The sequence below is a fragment of the Aethalodelphis obliquidens genome, unplaced genomic scaffold, assembly GCF_003676395.1.
Source record: "Aethalodelphis obliquidens isolate GAN/ISIS:26980383/991018 unplaced genomic scaffold, ASM367639v1 scaffold72, whole genome shotgun sequence".
Classification (NCBI taxonomy): Eukaryota; Metazoa; Chordata; class Mammalia; order Artiodactyla; family Delphinidae; genus Aethalodelphis; species Aethalodelphis obliquidens.
Genome location: NW_020838016.1, coordinates 10530162 through 10553348, shown reverse-complemented (window position 1 = coordinate 10553348; position 23187 = coordinate 10530162). Strand labels below are relative to the sequence as shown.

The 23187-nt window shown below is 38.5% G+C and overlaps 1 protein-coding gene across 3 annotated transcripts in view; it reads left to right on the top strand.

The window, feature by feature from the left end:
- The window catches only part of SLC9A9 (solute carrier family 9 member A9), a 537427-nt gene that overhangs the window by 345345 nt on the left and 168895 nt on the right, over nt 1-23187 (top strand). For all 3 annotated transcript variants that reach the window (XR_003429705.1, XR_003429706.1, XM_027091611.1), the window contains exon 12: nt 1562-1715. Coding sequence is in view for 1 of the 3 variants with exons in the window: in XM_027091611.1 (XP_026947412.1) it covers nt 1562-1715 (154 nt within the window). In the remaining 2 variants the exon portion in view is untranslated. The remainder of the gene's footprint in view (nt 1-1561; nt 1716-23187) is intronic.

Below are 23187 nucleotides of genomic sequence, written 5' to 3'. Positions count from 1 at the left end.
TAAGTAAAGAGTTCTTAGACTTGGCTCCAAATAGATGATTTATAAAAGGAAAGATCAACAGATTAGACTTTATCAATAAAAAGCTACAAAGTGGGAGGAAATATTTGCAAACTATATATCCAACAAAGGACTATTATCTAGAATATATAAAGAACTCTCAAAATTTAACAAACATCTAACAATTCAATTAGAAAATGAGATAAAGACACAAAGAGCCATTTCACCCAAGCAGGTAGATAGATCACAAATGAGCACATTAAAAAATGTACAATGCCATTAGGAAAATGGAAATTATAACCCCAATAAGCTATCAAAATGGCTAAAATTTAAAATAATGACAACACTAAAGGCTGGTAAAGGCGGAGAAACTGGATGACTTATCTATTGCTGCTGGGAATGTAAAATACTAGAGCCATTCTGGAAAAGTTTGGTAGTAATTTCTTTTAAAAACATGCTATAGGGGCTTCCCTGGTGGCGCAGTGGTTGAGAGTCCGCCTGCCGATGCAGGGGACACAGGTTCATGCCCCGGTCTGGGAAGATCCCACATGCCGTGGAGCGGCTGGGCCCGTGAGCCATGGCCACTGAGCCTGTGCGTCCGGAGCCTGTGCTCCGCAACGGGAGAGGCCGCAACAGTGAGAGGCCCACGTACCGCAAAAAATAAATAAATAAATAAATAAATAAAATAAAAACACGTTATATAAAAAAATAAATAAAATTAAATTAAAAAAAGAAATATAATGTTGGACACGTGAAACATGTTATAATATATACAATGTTATACATATAAATTTAAATAATGTTACTTCAATAAAATTTTTAATTAAAATCAATTAATTTAAAAAAACATGCAAATACCATATAACTCAGTGATTGCACTCCTGGGCATTTATCTCAGAGAGCTGAAAACTTACATTCATTCACACAGCAGTCTTATTTGTAATAGCCAAAAACTGGAAACTACCCAGGTGTCCTTTAACAGATGACGGTTAAACAAACTGTGGAATATCCATACCATGGAAATACTACTCAACAATAAAAAGGAACAAACTATCAATACATTTGGCAACCTGGATGAGTATCCAAAAATTACGCTGGGTGAAAAAAAGCCAATTACAAAAGGCTACATATTTCATGATTCCATTTATATAACATTCCTGAATCGGCAAAATTATAGAAATGGATGATTGATTACTGGCTGCCAGATGTTAAGGAGTTTGTGGGAGAGAAGCAGGTGTGAGTATAAAGGACAACATGAGGGATCTTTATGGTGTTGGGAATGTACTGAATCTTGACTATATCAGCGTCAAAATTCTGGGTGTGATGTTGTACTAGACAGTTTTGCAAGACGAGACATCACCGCTGGGGAGAAAATGGGGAAAGGGCACACAGTAAGTCCCTATTATTTCTTACAACTGCATGTGAGTCTACAGTTATCTCAAAATTAAAAGTTTAATTTTAAAATATAATTGTGTTTGTCAGTAAATTGTAAAGATAAATTCAATGAAATGAGAATGACACTCGTGCAGATGTTTCTTTTCCTTCTTTGGTTTTTCTCCATCAGGTTTGCGAGGAGCGATAGCTTTTGCCTTAGCTATTCGGAACACAGAATCTCAGCCCAAGCAAATGATGTTTACCACCACTCTGCTCCTCGTGTTCTTCACAGTCTGGGTATTCGGAGGAGGAACAACCCCCATGCTGACTTGGCTTCAGATCAGGTGAGTGACACTGCTTAACAAAGGAAATCATTATGAGGCATGGCTGCACTGTTTCTGATGTTGCTGACTGGTCAAGAGTACAATGGCATGTCTGTACACTAACTTTCCCTGGGGTCAAGTTGACCTTCATTCACAAGGTGAAACAGTATGACCTATCACCAACAGAACTGACTTTTCCAAGAGTTCTAGAAACTTCAGGATGATGTTTATAGTCTACAGTCCCTAGAAATGAATTTCTTTATGAATTTTTCCATTCAATCATATTTACTGAGTATAATGTGATAATCTATGGAGTTCACAAAAATGAGTGAGGCATGAGTCTTGTCCTCAAGATACTTATGATACAGTAGAATTTATAGAGAAAAATCTGTAATACCAAGAAGGAAATGAATTTGCTTTGTTTTTAATTTGTCACAGCACTTAGGATAGAATTAGAGGCACAGGAAATGCTTAAATGTATTTGATTATTCAACCATATGTTTGGCCAGAGGGATGCTATAGACACAGATTAGACAATTTCTTAAAGGAAAATCGGGTCAAGACTTCAGTTAGGGGCCATCCAGTAAGCCGTGCTTGGAAGATGATTGCTATTAACCCAAAGTATGCAGGTAGTAGAAGATTTGATGAAAAATGAATAGCTTGTACCAATTATGAAAAAGTAAATGTTGTTGTCTTTGTTTCTTTGATCTGGGTCCTCATTTTCACATCCCAGAATGTAACAGTGCTTTCATAAGTCACATTTTACTTTCCAAAGCCATACATCTTGATGATCATGCAGCCCCTCCCTGGTCCCCACCCATTCTCTGTGAGGCAAATCCATAACCCACCATCTCTGACAAGAAAAGATCCATCTGACTGGGAGGGGATTTCCAAGAAGATTTTTTTCAGGCAAGGACTCTGTTATTCCAGCACCAATGTAGTGCTTGGCACATAGTAGAATGGAATAAATAATTGCTCCATGAAAAATTGAATGAATATAACCACGCATGTAAATTCCTTTTGTTAAGGCTTTACTGACAAATTTCTATCCATCTGACAAATAGAAGCAGAAGCGGGACTCATGAGTTTAGGGTAAGAAAGCTTATGTCTAAACTGGGCCAAGTGGTTACGCATTAAATGCAATTCAAGGAAAAAAGGACCTCTTCAAGTATTGTGAATATTGCTAAAACATAAAAGGGCTTTGACCAAAGGTTGAAATGGAGAATGTTTTGAAACACTTGTTGAACTGTTTTCTAGGCATATAAATGTGACCTTCAATTTCTTTCACGGTGGTAGCTGCTTATAGGCTCCTCTGGATGAGCACGAATATTTTATTAAACGCTATGGTGTTGAGTCTCCTGTAAACTGATAGTAAGATAATGGTGTGTTCAGGTTTCGGGAAAATAAATTCAGTAGGTGGATCCGTGCGTGGAAAAATTAGGACTTGGAAAGCAGAAGTTAGAGGATACCAGTCCTCACAAGATAAATGTATTGAATGCTCTATCAGGTAAATTAGAATATTCAGAACATAAAGTGGTGCTTTATTTCAGAACATAACGTGGCAACATTTTCTTAAAGTAATTCAAATATAACTTATTTTCTACTATTGTCTTTCTTTACTCTGAAGGATTTGTCCCAAATCAATACATGTTTTACCCTAAAATGTTTACCTAACTCTACTGTAGTGTTTTCCAAAGGTATCCACTGACTCCAGATAGATGTTATAGCTCATGCAGTCTCTTGATATCCAGATCAGTAGGGACAGGGTAATAGAAAATGGGGCCTTAGGCAGGTTAGAATGTTTATCAGGTTATAGGACAGGGACTAATAAAGAAGGATAGTAATGTCAACTATAACGTCCACAGGTGAGGGGCCTGGAGGTCATCTTAGGCCAGTGCTATTATGGCCTGCTGGGAGGCACAGCATGGAGTTCCCAGGTCATGGAGATGCCCCAGTGCGAATTGGCTCCAAATGGCCCAACTGATTCAATGCCAGACTTGTCCACCAGCCAGGAGGGGAGAAGAGTAAAAGCAGGACTGTGATATATTTAAGGAAATGAGCTGACAGGGCTCTGGTCCAGCAGGCCAGGTGGAAATCCCAGCTGGGAGCTAGAGTGTTAATCTGAAATCAGGGCATAAACCCAGTCAGAGAGACAGAGACCCAGTCATGAGGAAATCAGAGGGGATAACTGAGCTTTATAGGTATGTGTGTATCTAGGAAGTCAACCCAGGTAGACAGGATACAGGGCAGCAAGACCAAGTTGAGACAAAAGGCTCTCAAACTTTAATGAACATCAGAACCAACTGGAGGGCTCATTAAACGCCCACATTGCTGGGCCCCTGTGCCAGAGTTTCTGATCAAGTAGGTCTGGTTCAGGGCCTAAGTATTTGCATTTTAACCACACCCCAGGCAATGCTGATGCTGCTTGCTCTAGGACCACATTTTGAGAACCACTGGTTTAGACTTATAACCCCACATAGAGATGGGGCTAATATTAAATACTGTCAGATCTGGCTGGGGTTGCCCAGGGCCCCACACCTGAGCCTCAAGTTTAAAAATTTTAGCACCTATGCTGGAGGGAAGCAGGGGCTAACTTGAAGAGAAAAATTCATTGTGCATTGATCAACGAGAAGGAAATAGAGCACAATAGAATAAACATAAAAGAATAGGATCATAAGTTAGTATGTGTTCAAACACACACAAAAGCACGACATAAATTTGGTTTGACCATGTTATAGTGATACCAGCATATGCTCCACTTCCACTGTGGTTTTTAATGCTATCAAAGAAATCCTTCATTTCATTATCGCTTTTAAATGATAGTTGTCCATCATTTTTTTTTTTGCGGTACGCGGGCCTCTCACTGTTGTGGCCTCTCCTATTGCGGCGCACAGGCTCCGGATGCGCAGGCTCAGCGGCCATGGCTTACGGGCCCAGCCGCTCCATGGCATGTGGGATCTTCCCGGACCGGGGCACGAACCCATGTCCCCTGCATCGGCAGGCGGACTCCCAACCACTGAGCCACCAGGGAAGCCCCCTTTTTTGATTGTTTTAAATTTCTACATTTTTTTTTCCTCTTATTAGGTATGTACTTGAGTTTATTTATTTATTTTTTAATCCCTATAAAATTTGCCATTCAGCTGAAAACTACCACAGTAAGATGCAGATTAAACGTTTTATGTAAGGTAGAAATTGATAATATTAATATGAATTACACTTTGATAGAAAAACGTTAAAACAGCAATGACTTCGTGCTTAAAGAGACTCAGCATGGTCTTAACATATGAAACAAATTCTCCATTGGTTAAGTTTTATCCTAAGCACATTCAAATTTCTTGTCCTAAGCTGTTGTTTTTTTAATAATAACAAATATTTTTAATGCAGCATTTGAAATAAATCGCGAACCTTTGTTTCTTAAAATTCTAGAGAAAAAGAAAAGACTCCCCCAGTATTATTTTGGAGGTTTTCATGTAAAAGAAAGCAGAATGGTTTCTCGATTAGAATCCAGATCTCCTCCCTTCTGTGAATTACATTAATACTGGTGGTGAGGAAAACCCAGCTCCCAGTCTCCGAGGACTAGCTCTGCTGTTAGCCAAGAAACAAGAGATCAAAGGTGTCAGGCTTTGCCCTACAGAGGCCAGTAAACAGTATTGTCCACCAAATAATTACACATGCCTACAAATACACCTCAGGAACCAGTGAGGCAGAGCTCTCTGGCAGTGGTAAGTAATCTGGGACGGTAACCCCATCCTTAGTTTAGGGTAGGGTGTCACATGGAGTTAACAGAACTCATGAGAATGGAGCCCATACCACAGTGCAAACCTTTCCTGGCTTCTCCCAGATAGGAATGCTGGACCCATCTCTTCGAAATCCCTCAACCACAGTGCAGAAAGCCTTGCACACAAGAGCAATTCAGAACTTGTATTCCAGACAATATGAGAAAGTGCCCCCCAGCAAGATGACTTCTACAGTTTCCAGATTTTTGCTTCGAACATCTCAAAGAGTAACAACTGGCTTTTATTGACTATTTACTCTGTGCCAGATAGTTAGAAAATAAAGTGCCAGGCATAAGACCTCCCTGTGACTCAGCCTCTAATCTATAAAACGGGGACGATAGCAGTAGCTACCTCCTAGGGTGGGTGAGGCCTTGCAAAGTGGCCCAGGGTCACCCCACTGTCCGGCTACAGAGTCAGACTACAAGGCCAGGCAGCCTGAGCCCAGGGCCTGCACTCCCAACTGGTTCATTCTTCTGCTGCCCCAAATAAATGAGCTAATTCCTGAAGCCTGCAAACTACCTTGATTAACAAATTCTCTGGGGAAAAAGAGATGTACTTTTATAAGCAAGACAGGCCAGTTAAAAACAAACACAGGAAATCTTCATCCCTCACGAGTGATGGGGTTGACCTGCTAGTGCCGCACAGAAGTTTCTTGCTGCAGATTTTTTTCCTTGACCTAGAAAAGTTAAAGGTAAACAAGGCCAGCCCTGATCTCAGGTAGCCAAGCAGGGACGTTTGCCTTCCTCAATTATAGGAATTTGGAATTAGAAGAATTTGTTATCCTCAGGCTCATTTCCCAACCCCATTTGGGATCCCAAGTCAGCCTGCTGTCAGCCCCTTCCTCAGATCAAACAAAAAATCACACATACTGCCCTGTGTCCATTGCAGAGTGAATAACTTTTAACTAGTGCAACGTCTCCACTACCATTATTTTAGTTAAATATTTAAAATTTATTTTGGGTTTATGGCCCATCCTATTTTATGTCATCCTAGAATGATTCCTTTATCATATATACCCACTGGCTACAAAGTTTATAACAGCCACCATGGGAATGCAAACAGTGGTAAGGAGAGAACTGTCTTTAGTAATATTTTTTAATCTTAACAGTAGAGTTAAATACACCTGCTTACATACAGACTTCCTTTATTGCTGAGGTGAGGCAATGTCAATTTTATATAATGGAAGAATACATATAATCAAGTTCCCTTCATATCCAGCTGTGTTCTGCCTGGTTTTCTTTCTAGCATCCAAAGTCTCATGCATGCTTAACAATTTACTTCACTGGTGTATTAACATAGTAGATCAGTGCACACATTCTGGAGGCAGATGGTATGGGGCCCAACCATGCCTCCCTCTCTTACTAGCTGTGGGACCTTGAGCAAGAAATTCAACCTCTCTATGCTTCAGTTTTCTTATTTGTAAACTTGGAACAATAATAATACCTACCTCTTTAGATTTTTATATGGATTAAGTATTGCATGTATAAATTTAGGGCACAGAGTAAGCGCTCAATAAATGTTGCTGTAACACTACCAAAAAGACCACCTATGAGCCTTTTCTTATCCAAACACTCTTCTTCTGCCTATGGAATATATATACACACACACATACATACACATAAAGTGTTATTAATTAATTGTATTTATGAAAGCATGGTTTACATGGGGAATAGAAAGAAATAGCCTCTGAGGAGCTTAGTTCATTTTTTGTAATGATTAGATTCATCAGTTTTACAGGCAGCTCCTATTTCTGCATTCAAAATGATAAACCTCTTAAGGAAAAATGCTCACAAAAAGCGTTATATTCATCCAACAGCTCAGAAAGATTCTTTCTAGAACATGCTTTATTTCCTTCTGAACATGATAATCTTTGCTTAGGATCTCTTCAGATATTTCATTTGCACCGCTTCATCAGTGTGTATCAATTCATTATTTTGCACTGACTGTGTACCAATTTGTACATTTTGTCTCAATTTTTATTCATTGGCAGGTCCGAGAAATACCCTTTGTCAAGAAACATGGAAAACCAGTTTACTCATTTGAATGTAAACTTGTACTTAATATCCCCTACCTCTGACCCCCATTTAAAATTATGTTCTACTTTCCATAGGCTCTTCTAAAAAATGTTTCACAACTCCAAATATTTATTGCTTAAATCCATCTAGTTTGACATATTTTATTAAAGATATTGTATAACTCTAGTAACCTATTGTTAACCTAAATATATCCTAGGTTTTTAACAAGCAGGGATTAGCAGCTCCTAAATTTGCCTCCAATGCCATCTGGGTTCTTTAATATGCTTTCTTTCTATGTACTGAATCTTGCCGGTTTCAGAGATAATAGTCTTTATGTTCATAACTGCCAGCTATCCTCCACTAGGCGTGTTCTTATTTATCTTCTCCAACATGCTCTTGAGAACATCGATGTTAATAAGCTTCACCCATTTATTAAGTTTACCAAACAGTGAACATTCTGCTCTATCAAAGAGAATTTATTAGCTTGCTACCATAAAGTATGATCAAATATAGGTGCCTTACTTTAAGTAATAGATGTATCTTTACTTTGGGTAATAGGTAAAGTCTGAAAAAAAAATATTTTAAATGCAATAGATGGAACTTGTGATCCAAAAGACTATGGAGGGGTTCCAGTTCTGGTCAAGATGGTGTAAGCACACTTACTCCCCTCTGTCTCTTCCAACGAATGCAACTAAAATCCCTGGCCAGAATGAATGTAGCAGTCATCTAAGGACTCTTAAAAGAAAGTGGTAGCAGATAGATTGGGGAAGGAAACCAGAATTCAGAGTACTATTAAAACAGTGATGAATTTCCCATTTTTTTTTCCTCTCTGGAATCTCTTGACCTGAACTCAAAGGTAGTTTAAAAGCCAGAACTGCACAACAAGGAAGAACTGCAAAAGAAATTATCTGTTTTGGACATAAGGAACAGGACAGAGGACTGTTGTGGGGCAAAAGAGTCGGGGAAATCCCCTCTTTTGTTTGTTGTTATCATTTACTCCATTCTCATCCCAATACCAGGCAAACCTGAGGCAGCAGTGGTAATGATGGCAGCAACAGTTGGGTGGACCCCAAATTCCCAACCAGAGGAACTGAGGTCCAGAGGCCTTGGGAAGAAGTCCCACTGCATTTTTTTCTCTCTTAATCTTATCATTGCTTGAGCTTGGAAACAGGCCCAATATTATGGAAAAATCATGAGAAACATGTAGCAGTGTAGGGAAACGGAAGCCCAGGGCTTTGGGAAGCCAGAAAACGTGGAAGACATTGTGGAGTAGAGGGAGCACAAGAAAGTGATCCGATAAAATTGTGTATAAACTTTTGGGCTCGCTTCCAAGCTATGTAAGCATGTATCTGAGCCTAAACAGCACACCAAAGTGTGAGACATGAGCTACAAGATAGAGCATCACTCAGGTCCCAGACTATATACTGGATGGCACAGGACATATACTGGATGCAGGACATGTGTGGATCATAGATCAAAATGTAAAATATAAAACTTCTAAAAGGAAGCATAAGAGAATAATCTTCATGACCGTAAATTAGGCAAAGGAGTCTTAAATATTGTACCAAAAGCATCATGTACAAAAGAAAAAAATGATAAACTGGACTTCATCAAAATGAATATTTTTCGATTTGCAAAAGACACTGTTAAGAGAATGAAAATACAAGCTACATACTCACACTTAAAGAGAATGCATTGCTGGTGGGAATGCAAAATGGTATGGCCAATCTGTAAATCACTTTAGCAGTTTCTTATAAAGTTAAACATACAATTATTATAGGACTCAACATTCCCTCTTCTAGACATTTAGCCTAGAGAGCAAAATGGGGATAACAGGATCTGTCTCTGAAGATTAAATGTGTGAACATTAAATAAGAAAATACATGTTAAAGTCCATTAAGCAGAACTAAGCACTCATTAGTAACCTTATTTTACTCACAGCTTTTATTAGAAATGTCAGATAAATTTTAATAGTATTTTCAGCATATATTGAGATAATCACATAGTTTTTTCCTCTACGTTATTGATGTGATGAAATATATTGATAGATATCCTGGTATTGATTTTTTCCTACAGTTCTGCTATCTATAACAATAACTGAGGTTAGTCTATACTTTTCTTTTTCTTTTGAGGGGTAGAGGGGGCTGTCTTAATTGGGTTTAAATAGTGTTAAGGATGTACTACATTCATAGCATGAGCTAAAGACTTTTCTATTTTTTCATGGCCTGAAATAGCATAGCATAGAAATGATCAGATTTTTAAAGGCTAGTTAGAAGTCAGCTGTAAAACCATCTGGTTCCTGGAGTTCTTTTAATGGTGGGTTTTTAATCACCCTTCTAGTGTCTCCTATGGTAATTGGTGTATTCAAATGTAAAATTGTCATTTCTTTAAACTCAAAAATGGTCAAGTATTGTCAATTTCATATAGTTCAACTAAAAAGGATATCCATATACAATTTACCTAGTTTTATCCACTGTTAATAATATGCCTGTTTTGCTTTCTTGCCTTTATATATAAATATATATCACATATATACATATATATATATCACATATATTAAATGTGTTTTTATTTATTCTTTTCTTTTTCACTGAATCATTTCAATGTAAAAACAGACGTACACTTCTTATCTAAATACTAAAGGATACAACTTTGAAAAACAAGGACATTCTATTAGGTAACCAAAATACCATTACTGTGTCTAAAAATATTAAAAACAATTAATAATTTTATCAGTACATACACAAATTTCCCCAGTTATTGCAAAAAAAATTATGTATAGATGTTTCTTAATTCATGATCAAATCAAGATTATGTATTATATTTGGCCAATGTTGGGTTTTTTTTAGTCTCTTTAAACCAGTTTCTCTCGTTTTCTTCCCCATGACATTGATTTTTAGAAGAAACCAGGTCAGTTGTTTTGCACACTATTCCACATTCTGGACTTGTTTGTTTCCTCCCAGCATCCATTAATATGTTCTTCTCTCTGCTATATTTCCTGTAAACTAGAAATTAGGTCAAGGCTCGAAATTCAGGTTGAACCTTTTAGACAAGTATATTCATTGGCAAATGCACAAGTCTTTCTTACTCGTTAGGGGTATGTTTCAAGTACAACTGTTGGACTGTACTATTCCACACGGTACCTGGTAGCCCCATGTCTTTTGACCATGTGGATGTGGCTAGTCCGAACTGAGACTTACCCTGCTGTGTAGTGAACTGTGTCCTCTCAAAATTCACATATTGAAGCCCTAATCCCCAGTGTGAGTATACTTGGAGACAGGGCTTTTAGGAGGTAATGAAGGTTAAATGATATCATGAGGGTAGGGTCCTAGCTGACAGGGCTGGTGGACTTGTAAGAAGAGAGATCGAGATCAATCGCTGTCTCTCTGCATACATGCTCCATGGAATGCAATGAGGACACAGGGAGAAGGTGGCTGTCTGCAAACCAGGACGAATGCCCTCAGTAGAACTTAGCCATTCTGGGACCTTGATCGTAGACTTCTAGCCTCTAGAACTGTGACGAAATTAAATGTCTGTTGTTTAAGCCAAAAAGAAAAGAATATTCATTGGTAATGCTCTATGCTTAATAATGTGTATTTCAAAAAAAAATTAATAATGCGTATTTCATATCAACAGGCACGTAAGGTCAAGTTGTCCCACTCTCGGTGATGCTAAGTTTTTTCATATGGTTACAGCGCTAACCCCCATTGTAAAAGTATAGTTTTACCTTTGGAATTAGTTTTTAACCTATGGGGCAATACTTGAGCACTGTGTGAATCTCCTGTCTCCAATCTCTCTGTAAGCCACTGTTTTTAGCATCCATTGATGATCCTTTTCTGATTCAGTGATTACATTTGAGATGATTCAGTTCTGACTTCCTTTGATAGGTAATTTTTTGACAATTTCTTAGTTTACCAAATGATCACAGTTTTGATCACCTTTTTAAAAATTTATTCCTAATTTATCAAATTATGAGAATGTTATCAGTAATAATTCTACTTTTAAAATGTAAGATTTTCGGGACTTCCCTGGTGGTCCAGTGGTTAAGACTTTGCCTTCCAATGCAGGGGGTGTGGGTTCGATCCCTGGTCAGGGAGCTAGGATCCCGCATGCCTCGCAGCCAAAAAACCAAAACATAAAACAGAAACAATATTGTAACAAATTCAATAAAGACTTTAAAAAAATGGTCCACATCAAAAAAAATTTTTTAAATAACAAAATATAAGTTTTCTTTGTGATCAAGTACATGACTGATTTGGGTGTATATTCCATGGACATGAAAAGAAGTATATTTGCTATTTTTAAGAAAAAAGTTATGCACATATGTATTGAGTTTCTTGGTTATGTTACTCAAATTCCCTATATCCTTATCTATATTTTTACTAGATGTCAGATTCTGAAAGAGGTACATTAAATTTCCCACTATATTTTTTTTTTGTAGTCAAGGTTTTGCATTCTAATTTTATACAGTCTTTCACATATTTCTGATGTGTTGTGTGTAGTACACCATTTTATGATAGGGAATCTTCAAATTGTCTGGTATGTCTTTCTCATCCCAGAAATGAAACTTAAAATGGTTGTATCCTTCTTATATGTTCGTGCCCCTCTTCTATCCTCTAGTTCTCATAATGTGGAATCTTAAAAAGTAATACAGCAAAGTCATTTTCATTAGCACTAGACAGTGGGGACTCCCTATTTCCTCCATTTCATTCTGGCTATAAGTAAGCAGTGAGCTAGTAGATTTCAGTGTTTTGATCAACATCATTTCATTCCCTGAAGTCCTTAACTTCTCTTCAGAAAATAAAGTCTTATTTTTTTTAATCTATTATAATCTTTTACCTGCTAGTATGCACTTTAAACCTTATGGTTTAAAATGTGTAAAATCCAAAGAATTACAATAAAGCTCCCATTTAGCATCTACCCTGGAGATCAATTGCAAGCCAAAATATGGGATTTTAAATGGAGTTTTTAAAAATAAGTGTTGAATTCTATCACACAGAGTCACTTGGAAGAAATTGCTTAAGACAGGGAAATGCCCATTAGAGGCAAAATATGCTTTCATGCAGATTTCATTGTATTCGGTACAAGGAATGTTTGGAAGAGTCTTAGCTGTTGTTTTCTTTTCTTTTTCTTCTTTTTCTTAATGGGCAGAGTGTTCTATGCTTCCCAGCGCTAGATCTGTAGTGCCGAGTATAACTGGCCAGTTATGAAGCAACACTCATGTTTGGAGATGAGGGTGAAAAGCATCTCAACAGTTGACTTCTCAGTGGCACTGGCTGCTTATTTCTTATTTTCTGCAGGATTCAAAACGTACCTCAGAGGTCACTGCATGTCCCCCTGAGGTTCTTTGTCGCTCTTTCTCCTTGGGCACAGCACCCACACATGAGTCCCCACCAAGCAAATGATCATCTTTGTTTGGAAAGTTCCAGCTAAAATGCTGGGAATGGGTTTGGTTCAGTCCATTCTGGGGCCACCACAGCCTGGGTTTCCTCACCTGCCCCTCTGCGTGGCCCTCCTGGGGCTCTGCCAGGGAGTGCAGCTGCCTGCCTGCAGCCTCTGTCCGTGTGGGTTGCAGTTTATTCTGGTCTAGCCAGCAAAATAATCCCACCCTTCTCTTTTTTTTAAATTTTACTGTCGCCATGGATCTACTCATTTTTATACAGCACTCTTAGCATTTCAAAGGGATTCTCAGAGAAAGGGGAGAAAATACAAATGTTTGAAACAGTAATCTTAATTCTATTTTTCATGAGCCATTACCAGGCATTTAAGCAGGTGTTTAAATTTTATGAATATAAACTAATATATGCTTATTATATAAAATTAGAAAACTAAAAAATTATTTTAAAAAATGAAATTCATCTGAAGTCCTTCTATACAGAGATAATTACTAACAGTAGTACATTTTTCTATTGACTTTTTTATGGAAATCAATTTTTTTTAAACAAAACTCAGATCTGTTATTTTTTTTACTTAAAATATAGCATGATAACTTTCCAATTTTATTAGCTATCCTTTGAAATTATGTTTTCAAGGACTGAATAACAAAATCATATGAATATGCCAAAATTATTTATCTACATCGGCATTAGATTAGACTAGATTTATTTTAAACTGTTATAAATGATGTAATTATTTCATACATACTTGCATAAAACTTTTAGTATCTCTGATTTGTTTTAGAATAAAAATGAAATTAAGGAGTCAAGGGTAGAATATTTTCTACAGCTCAAAATATATTTTGCCAAATTGTTTCTAGTAAGGTCAGGTTAATTTAAACACGAACAATGTAATCTATTCTCTCCTTGGTGACTTTCCAACCTGTTTCTTATAGTCCAGGATTACTGCATGTTTTGAGGATGCCTAACAGTTTTCTAAAATTTTATCCTGATTCCAGAAGCTCATTTCTTCTAGGTCTTCAGGAAGATGTTCCTTTTTCTTCGTTCTATAAAACATCTTGGTAAGCTCTGTGTGATTTTTCTTGTCTCCAGTAGTATTTGAATATGGAGAAAGATTTCCAGACCTGGTATTTGCCAACAGACAGGTATGTGGATTGCCCCAGGCTCCCCTAAACAGCCATCTGGTTGTTCATCACATTATTTTCTGGGAGCCATAGCAAGCAAGTCAATTTGCAACATCTGTAACCTAGGCTCTAGGATCAAGCAAATATTCCTCTTTGAAGCTATGCCCTATGTGTAGAATTTTCTGTCATCCTCACTTCTCAGTCTTGAGGCCCTCTGAACCAATGCTGCACACTCTGCTCCTGTCATCTCCCCACCTGCACCCTTGGCTACCACTTTACTTTTGGGACATTTATACCCCTGGAATGCAATGTGCCATTGCAAATGCTGACCTCTGTCCCCCATCCTTTCCTTCACTCATTCACAGTCATTCAGCAAATATCTATTGAGCTTCTGTTCTGTGCCAACCACCAGATAAATTATAGAATACAAGAAACCACAGTCCCTGCCTTTGTGAGGGTGACACAACACCCCCAACTGCCACCTTGTATCCCACCCTATGACTTTCTTCTCTAGGTGGTTTGGTTGATACAAGTTCTCTAGGTTGGGGCAGATAGTGGGGCGAAGAACATAGTGTGTTTCAGCTGTCTTGCAGACAGGCAAGGATGCTGTATTCCATGAAGTGGGGTAGGGGTAGGGATAGGCCACTGGTTGCTCTTCTCAAAATAGCTTATGATTATTATTTTTTTCAACATCTTTATTGGAATATAATTGCTTTATAATGTTGTGTTAGTTTCTGCTGTGTAACAAAGTGAATCAGCTATATGTATACATAGATGCCTATATACCTTCCCTCTTGTGTCTCCCTCCCACCCTCCCTATCCCACCCCTCTCAGTGGTCACAAAGCACTGAGCTGATCTCCCTGTGCTATGCAGCTACTTCCCACTAGCTATCTATTTTATATTTGGTAGTGTATACATATCCATGCCACTGTCTCACTTTGTCCCAGCTTACCCTTCCCCCTCCCTGTGTCTTCAAGTCCATTCTCTGCATCTGAATCTTTATTCCTGTCCTGCCCCCAGGTTCATCAGAACCATATATATATTTTTTAGATTCCATATATGCGTGTTAGCATACAGTATTTGTCTTTCTCTTTCTGACTTACTTCACTCTGTATGACAGACTCTATGTCCATCCACCTCACTACAATTAACTCAATTTCATTTCTTTTTATGGCTGAGTAATATTCCATTGTATATATGTACCACACCTTCCTTATCCATTCATCCGATGATGGACACTTAGATTGCTTCCATTTCCTGGGTATTGTAAATAGAGCTGCAATGAACATTTTGGTACATGACTCTTTTTGAATTATGGTTTTCTCAGGGTATATGCCCAGTAGTGGGATTGCTGGGTCATATGGTAGTTATATTTGTAGTTTTTTAAGGAACTTCCATACTGTTCTCCATAGTGGCTGTACCAATTCACATTCCGACCAGCAGTGCAAGAGTGTTCCCTTTTCTCCACACCCTCTCCAGCATTTATTGTTTGTAGATTTTTTGATGATGGCCATTTTGACTGGTGTGAGGTGATACCTCATTGTAGTTTTGATTTGCATTTCTGTGATGATTAGTGATGTTGAGCATCCTTTCATGTGTTTGTTGGCAACCTGTATATCTTCTTTGGAGAAAAGTCTATTTAGGTCTTCTACTCATTTTTGGATTGGGTTGATTATTTTTTTGATATTGAGCCACATGAGCTGCTTGTATATTTTGGAGATTAATCCTTTGTCTGTTGATTCGTTTGCGAATATTTTCTCCTATTCTGAGAGTTGTCTTTTTGTCTTGTTTATGGTTTCCTTTGCTGTGCAAAAGCTGTGAAGTTTCATTAGGTCCCAGTTGTTTATTTTTGTTTTTATTTCCATTTCTCTATGTGGTGGGTCAAAAAGGATCTTGCTGTGGTTTATGTCATAGAGTATTCTGCCTATGTTTTCCTCTAAGAGTTTGACAGTGTCTGACCTTACATTCAGGTTTTTAATCCATTTTGAGTTTATTTTTGTGTATGGTCTGAGGGAGTGTTCTAATTTCATTCTTTAACATGTAGCTGTCCAGTTTTCCCAGCACCAGTTATTGAAGAGGCTGTCTTTTCTCCATTGTATATTCTTGCCTACTTTATCAAAGATAAAGTGACCATATGTGTGTGGGTTTATCTCTGGGCTTTCTATCCTGTTCCATTGATCTATATTTCTGTTTTTGTGTCAGTACCATACTGTCTTGATTGCTGTAGCTTTGTAGTATAGTCTGAAGTCAGGGAGCCTGATTCCGCCAGCTCCATTTTTCTCCCTCAAGATTGCTTTGGCTATTTGGGGTCTTTTGTGTTTCCATACAAATTGTGAAATTTTTTGTCCTAGCTCTGTGAAAAATGCCATTGGTAGCTTTATAAGGATTGCATTCAATCTGTAGATTGCTTTGGGTAATATAGTCCTTTTCACAGTGTTGATTCTCCCTATCCAAGAACATGGTATACCTCTCCATTTGTTTGTATCATCTTTAATTTCTTTCATCAGTGTCTTATAGTTTTTTGCATACAGGTCTTTTTTCTCCTTAGGTAGGTTTATTCATAGGTGTTTTATTCTTTTTGTTGCAGTGGTAAATGGGAATGTTTCCTTAATTTCTCTTTCAGATTTTTCATCATTAGTGTATAGGAATGCAAGAGATTTCTATGCATTAATTTTGTATCCTGCTTCTTTACCAAATTCATTGATTAGCTCTAGTAGTTTTCTGGTGGCATCTTTAGGATTCTCTATGTATAGTATCATGTCATCTGCAAACAGTGACAGCTTTACTTCTTCTTTTCTGATTTGGATTCCTTTTATTTCTTTTTCTTCTCTGATTGCTGTGGCTAAAACTTCCAAAACTTTGTTGAATAATAGTCATGTGAGTGGACAACCTTGTCTTTTTCCTGATCTTAGAGGAAATGGCTTCTGTTGAGAATGACATTGGCTGTGGGTTTGTCATATATGGCCTTTATTATGTTGAGGTAGGTTCCCTCTATGCCCATTTTCTGGAGAGTTTTTAGCATAAATGTGTGCTGAATTTTGTGGAAAGCTTCTTCTTCATCTTTTGAGATTATCATATGGTTTTTATCCTTCAGTCTGTTAATATGGTGTATCACATTGATTGATTTGCATATATTGAAGAATCCTTGCATTCCTGGGATAAACTCCACTTGACCATGGTGTATGAACCCTTTAATGTGCTGTTGGATTCTGTTTGCTAGTATTTTGCTGAGAATTTTTGCATCTATGTTCATCAGTGTTATCAGCCTGTTGTTTTCTTTTTTTGTGACATCTTTGTCTGGCTTTGGTATCAAGGTGATGGTGGCCTAGTAGAATGAGTTTAGGAGTGTTCCTCCCTCAGCTATATTTTAGAAGAGTTTGAGAAGGATAGGTGTTAGCTCTTCTCTAAATGTTTGATAGAATTCACCTGTGAAGCCATCTGGTCCTGGGCTTTTGTTTGTTGGAAGATTTTTAATCACAGTTTCAATTTCAGTGCTTGTGATTGGTCTGTTTATATTTTCTATTTATTCCTGGTTCAGGCTTGGAAGGTTGTGCTTTTCAAAGAATTTGCCCATTTCTTCCAGGTTGTCCACTTTATTGGCATATAGTTGCTTGTAGTAATCTCTCATGATCCTTTGTATTTCTGCAGTGTCAGTTGTTACTTCTCCTTTTACATTTCTGATTCTGTGGATTTGAGTCCTCTTCCTTTTTTCCTTGATGACTCTGGCTAATGTTTTATCAATTTTGTTTATCTTCTCAAAGAACCAGATTTTAGTTTTATTGTTCTTTGCTGTTGTTTCCTTCATTTCTTTTTCCTTTATTTCTGATCTGATCTTTATGGTTTCTTTCCTTCTGCTAACTTTGGGGTATTTTTGTTCTTCTTTCTCTAATTGCTTTAGGTGTAAGGTTAGGTTGTTTATTTGAAATGTTTCTTGTTTCTTGAGGTAGGGTTGTATTGCTATAAACTTCCCTCTTAGAACTGCTTTTGCTGTATACCATAGGTTTTGGGTGGTCATGTTTTCACTGTCATTTGTTTCTAGGTTTTTTTTGATTTCCTCTTTGATTTCTTCAGTGACCTCTTGGTTATTTAGTAGTGTATTGTTTAGCCTCCATGTGTTTATATTTTTTACAGTTTTTTTTCACTGTAATTGATGTCTAGTCTCAGAGCATGTGATCGGAGAAGGTACTTCATATGATTTCAATTTTCTTAAATTTACCAAGGCTTGATTTGTGACCTAACATATGATCTATCCTGGAGAATGTTCCATGAGCACTTGAGAAGAAAGTGTACTCTGTTGTTTCTGGATGGAATGTCCTATAAGTATCAATTAAGTCCATCTTATTTAATGTGTCATTTATAGCTTGTGTTTCCTTATTTATTTTCATTTTGGATGATCTGTCCATTGTTGAAAGTAGGGTGTTAAAGTCTCCTACTATGATTGTGTTACTGTTGATTTCCCCTTTTATGGCAGATAAAATATGCCTTATGTATTGAGGTGCTCCTATGTTGGGTGCATAAATATTTACAATTGTTATATCTTCTTCTTGGATTGATCCCTTGATCCCTTGATCCCTTGATTATGTAGTGTCCTGCTTTGTCTCTTGTAATAGTCTTTATTTTGAAGTCTATTTTGTCTGATATAAGAATTGTTACACCAGGGCTTCCCTGGTGGCACAGTGGTTGGGAGTCCACCTGCCGATGCGGGGGACACGGGTTCGTGCCCCGGTCTGGGAGGATCCCGTGTACCGTGGAGCAGCTGGGCCCGTGAGCCATGGCCGCTGAGCCTGCGCATCCGGAGCCTGTGCTCCGCAGCGGGAGAGGCCACAGCGGTGAGAGGCCCGCGTACCGCAAAAAAAACAAACAAACAAGAAAACCAGAATTGTTACTCCAGCTTTCTTTTGATTTTCATTTTCTTGGAATATCTTTATCCATCCCCCCACTTTCAGTCTGTATGTGTCCCTAGGTCTGAAGTGGGTCTCTTGTAGACAGCATATATACAGGTCTTGTTTTTGTATCCATTCAGCCAGTCTGTGTCTTTTGGTTGGAGCATTAAATCCATTTACATTTAAGGTAGTTATAGATATGTATGTTCCTGTTACCATTTTCTCAATTATTTTGAGTTTGCTTTTGTAGGTCTTTTTCTTCTCTTGTGTTTCCTGCCTAAAGAAGTTCCTTTCATATTTGTTGTAAAGCTGGTTTGGTGGTGCTGAATTCTCTTAACTTTTGCTTGTCTGTAAAAGTTTTAATTTCTCCATTGAATCTGCATGGTATCCTTGCTGGGTAGAGTAATCTTGGTTTTAGGTTTTTCCCTTTCATCACTTTAAGTATGTCCTCCCACCCCCTTCTGGCTTGCAGAGTTTCTGCTGAAAGATCAGCTGTTAACCTTATGGGGATTCCTTTGTATGTTATTTGTTGCTTTTCCCTTGCTGCTTTTAATATTTTTTCTTTGTATTTAATTTTTGATAGTTTGGTTAATTTGTGTCTTGGTGTGTTTCTCCTTAGATTTATCCTGTATGGGACTCTCTGTGCTTCCTGGACTTGACTATTTCCTTTCCCATATTAGGGAAGTTTTCAACTATAATCTCTTCAAATATTTTCTCAGTCCCTTTCTTTTTCTTTTGTTCTTTGGGACCCCTATAATTGGAATGTTCATGCGTTTAATGTTGTCCCAGAGGTCTCTGAGACTGTCTTCAATTCTTTTCATTCTTTTTTCTTTATTCTGCTCTGTGGTAGTTATTTCCACTATTTTATATTCCAGGTCACTTATCTGTTCTTGTACCTCAGTTATTCTGCTATTGCTTCCTTCTGGAGAATTTTTAATTTCATTTATTGTGTTGTTCATCATTATTTGTTTGCTCTTTAGTTCTTCTAGGTCCTTGTTAAATGTTTCTTGTTCTTTCTCCATTCTATTGCCAAAATTTTGGATCATGTTTACTATCATTACTCTGAATTCTTTTTCAGGTAGACTGCCTATTTCCTCTTCATTTGTTTGGTCTGATGGGTTTTACCTTGCTCCTTCATCTGCTGTGTGTATCTCTGTCTTCTCATTTTGTTTAACTTACTGTGTTTGGGGTCTTCTTTTTGCAGGCTACAGGTTTATAGTTCCCATTGGTTTTGGTGTTTGCCCCCAGTGGGTAAGGTTGGTTCAGTGCATTGTGTAGGCTTCCTGTGGAGGGGACTGGTGCCTGTGTTCTCGTGGGTGGGACTGGATCTTGTCTTTCTGGTGGGCAGAGCTGCATCCTGTGGTGTGCTTTGGGGTGTCTGTGAACTTAGTATGATTTTAGGCATCCTCTCTGCTAATGGATGGGGTAGTGTTCCTGTCTTGCTAGTTGTTTGGCATGGGGCGTCCAGATGGAGGAGAGATGGAGATCTCTGGGAGAGCTCTCTCTGATTGATGTTATGTGGGGCCGGGAGATCTCTGGTAGTCCAATATCTTGAACTCGGCTCTCCCACCTCAGAGACTCAGGCCTGACACCAGGCCAGAGCACCAAGACCCTGTCAGCCACACAGATCAGAAGAAAAGGGAGTAAAAAAGAAAGAAAAAAAAATTTTTTTAATAATAAATTAATTTTTTTTTAATTTTCAAAATAAAAGAATAAAAAAAGAAGAGAGCAGCCAAACCAATAAACAAATCCACCAATGATAACAAGTGCTAAAAACTAAACTAAGATAAACATAAAACTCAGAAGGAAATCAGTCACAGACTGCAAAACCCAAGTCTACATTTGCTCCCAAAGTCCACCACCTCCATTTTGGGATGATTCATTGTCTATTCAGGTATTCCACAGATGCAGGGTACATCAAGGGGATTTAATCCACTGCTTCCAAGGCTGCAGGGAGAAATTTTCCTTTCTCTTCTTTGTTCACACAGCGCCTGGGGTTCAGCTTTGGATTTGGCCCCGCCTCTGCATGTAGGTCACCCTTAGGCCTCTTTTGGGAAATCTGAGATCTTCTGCCAGTGTTCAGTAGGTGTTCTGTAGGAGTTGTTCCACATGTAGATGTAGTTTTGATGTATTTGTGGGGAGGAAGATGATCTCCACGTCTTACGCCTCCACCGTATTGAAGGTCCCTCCTCCAGCTTATGATTACTGAAAACTCCTGTGAGATTCTAGCACTAGCCTGCCCGTTATTTTAGGTTTTCAATGGTATTGGAGTTGTTTGCCTTTTCTGGGTCTTCAAAAGCATTTTAGTAGGAAATTAGGAGGGGTACCATTAGGGACTGCTAACGTGAAACCATTTTAAACAGAAGTCACACAAGGCATTTGCAAATTTCGACTTGCTCTGTTTCCTTTATTCAAGGTAAACTTTGAGGCAATCATTTTCGCAGAAATTTTTTGTTGGCAACAGAACAATAGTAGCACAAAAGTATAGGAATAAATATATTTTGTAAAGCTACTGATGATTATTGATAGTATAGTTTTGATTTTTTTGTTTTACTTAATATTTTTGCCTCCAATCCTGAACACAAACATCTGGCTGTGATTTTGTTTTTTTCTGTCACTGAGCCAAATCCTGTCTAACTCAGTAGGATACTAAGGTGAAATGAAAATCTGGCCTGTGTTTACATCCTACAGTTAACTTCTCTTTGGATTGTTCAGTGTGTCTCATAACTTCTAATACATACTATAAAAATAAATAGCAACATCGTAATTTTGTCTTCTGCCAAGTGCATTTGTGATAGGTGGGGCTTGGGGGGGGATACAGAGGTAGTTTCAAGCATGTGACGCACATCAAATGGAAATGGGAAAAAGGCAGAATGTTGCTGATGGTAGCATTCTCTACCTTAGACCATGAGACTTCCCTTTGTCTCCTAGCTTTTAGCATCATGCTTGGCACTCAGAAGGCACTCAGGGCCTTTGAGGGCTGCACAGAGATAATCCTACAGTTCCCTAACCCATGAACAACCCCACTCTGCTAGACAAGCTCATTCGTACCTTCTCTCCTCCCCACAAGCCCCCATCACCTCTTCCCCAGCTTTCTCTTTCCTTTGATGATCTTCTCGATTCACTAAGAAAACAGAAGCAATCAGAAGATCATTTTCACAAGCTCCCCTTTTATCTACCTACTTCCCTGTATCAACGCCCTTAAACTCCACCTTGTTGTATTACAAGGGGCAAACTAATCTTGCTCCAGTTATGGCTCATCCTCCTGTTTGTGTGTTACTCTCATCCTCTCTCACTTACCGGAAGACATCACTCCAGCATTTATCTCTCTTCTCTCTCATATCATCATTTGCCCCCATTTGCCCCCTTCCCTGAATAATTTAAAAACCTAGTGTTATCACTCTCATCTTAAGTAAAAACAAAAAACCTTTCCTGCCCACACATCCCCCTCCAGCTATAACCTCATTCTTTGCTGTCCTTTATAGCAAAATCCCTCAAAAGCGTTTTCAAATCACAGTATCTACAAATCCTCTCCTCCCGATCTCTCTTGACTGTACTCTGATATTGCAGTGGCCCTCATCGTTCTGCCAGACTGTCCTTACCAGTCTTTTTTCTTTTCTTTTTTTTGGCTGCGGGGCTTGCAGTAGTTCCCTGACCAGGGATCGAACCTGGGTCCCCTGCAGTGGAAACGCGGAGTCTTGGACCGCTGGACCACTGGACCACCAGGGAAGTCCCTGTTCTTACCAGTCTTGATGCTCCCCTGCATGTTGCTAAATCCAATGGTCAAGCCTCACTTTTCATTTTATTGGACGATGAACAACATTTGACTCAATTGATCCTCCTTTTTACTTGAAACTTCCTTCTTCACTTGGATTCTAGGACATACTCCCTCTTATTTTCCTAATACCTACTGTGCCACTACTTAGCTAGTCAGTTTTTGCAGCAGGGACAGTAGCCCAAATATCTCAGTGATCTGCAACCACAAAGGTGTTTGCTGATGTCTGATGTTTGTTGTTCAAGTTGTGTAAAGGCTAGGCGTCACCTACCTGTCTGCTTGACTCTACTGGGCTCTACTTAGCTGCAGCTCGGCTGGGCTTGACTCCTCTTGGCTGCCGGTTGGCTGCAGCTCTGCCATCTGTTTTCTCATCCTAAAACCCAGGCTAAGGAGCAGCCTTATCTGGAACATGCTTCTCTCCCACGACAGGAGAAAGGGCTGAAACTTCCAAAGTCTCTAAAAGCTTCCACTTGGACGTAGTGTGTATCATGTTTACTCACATTCCACTGGGCAGAGTAAATCT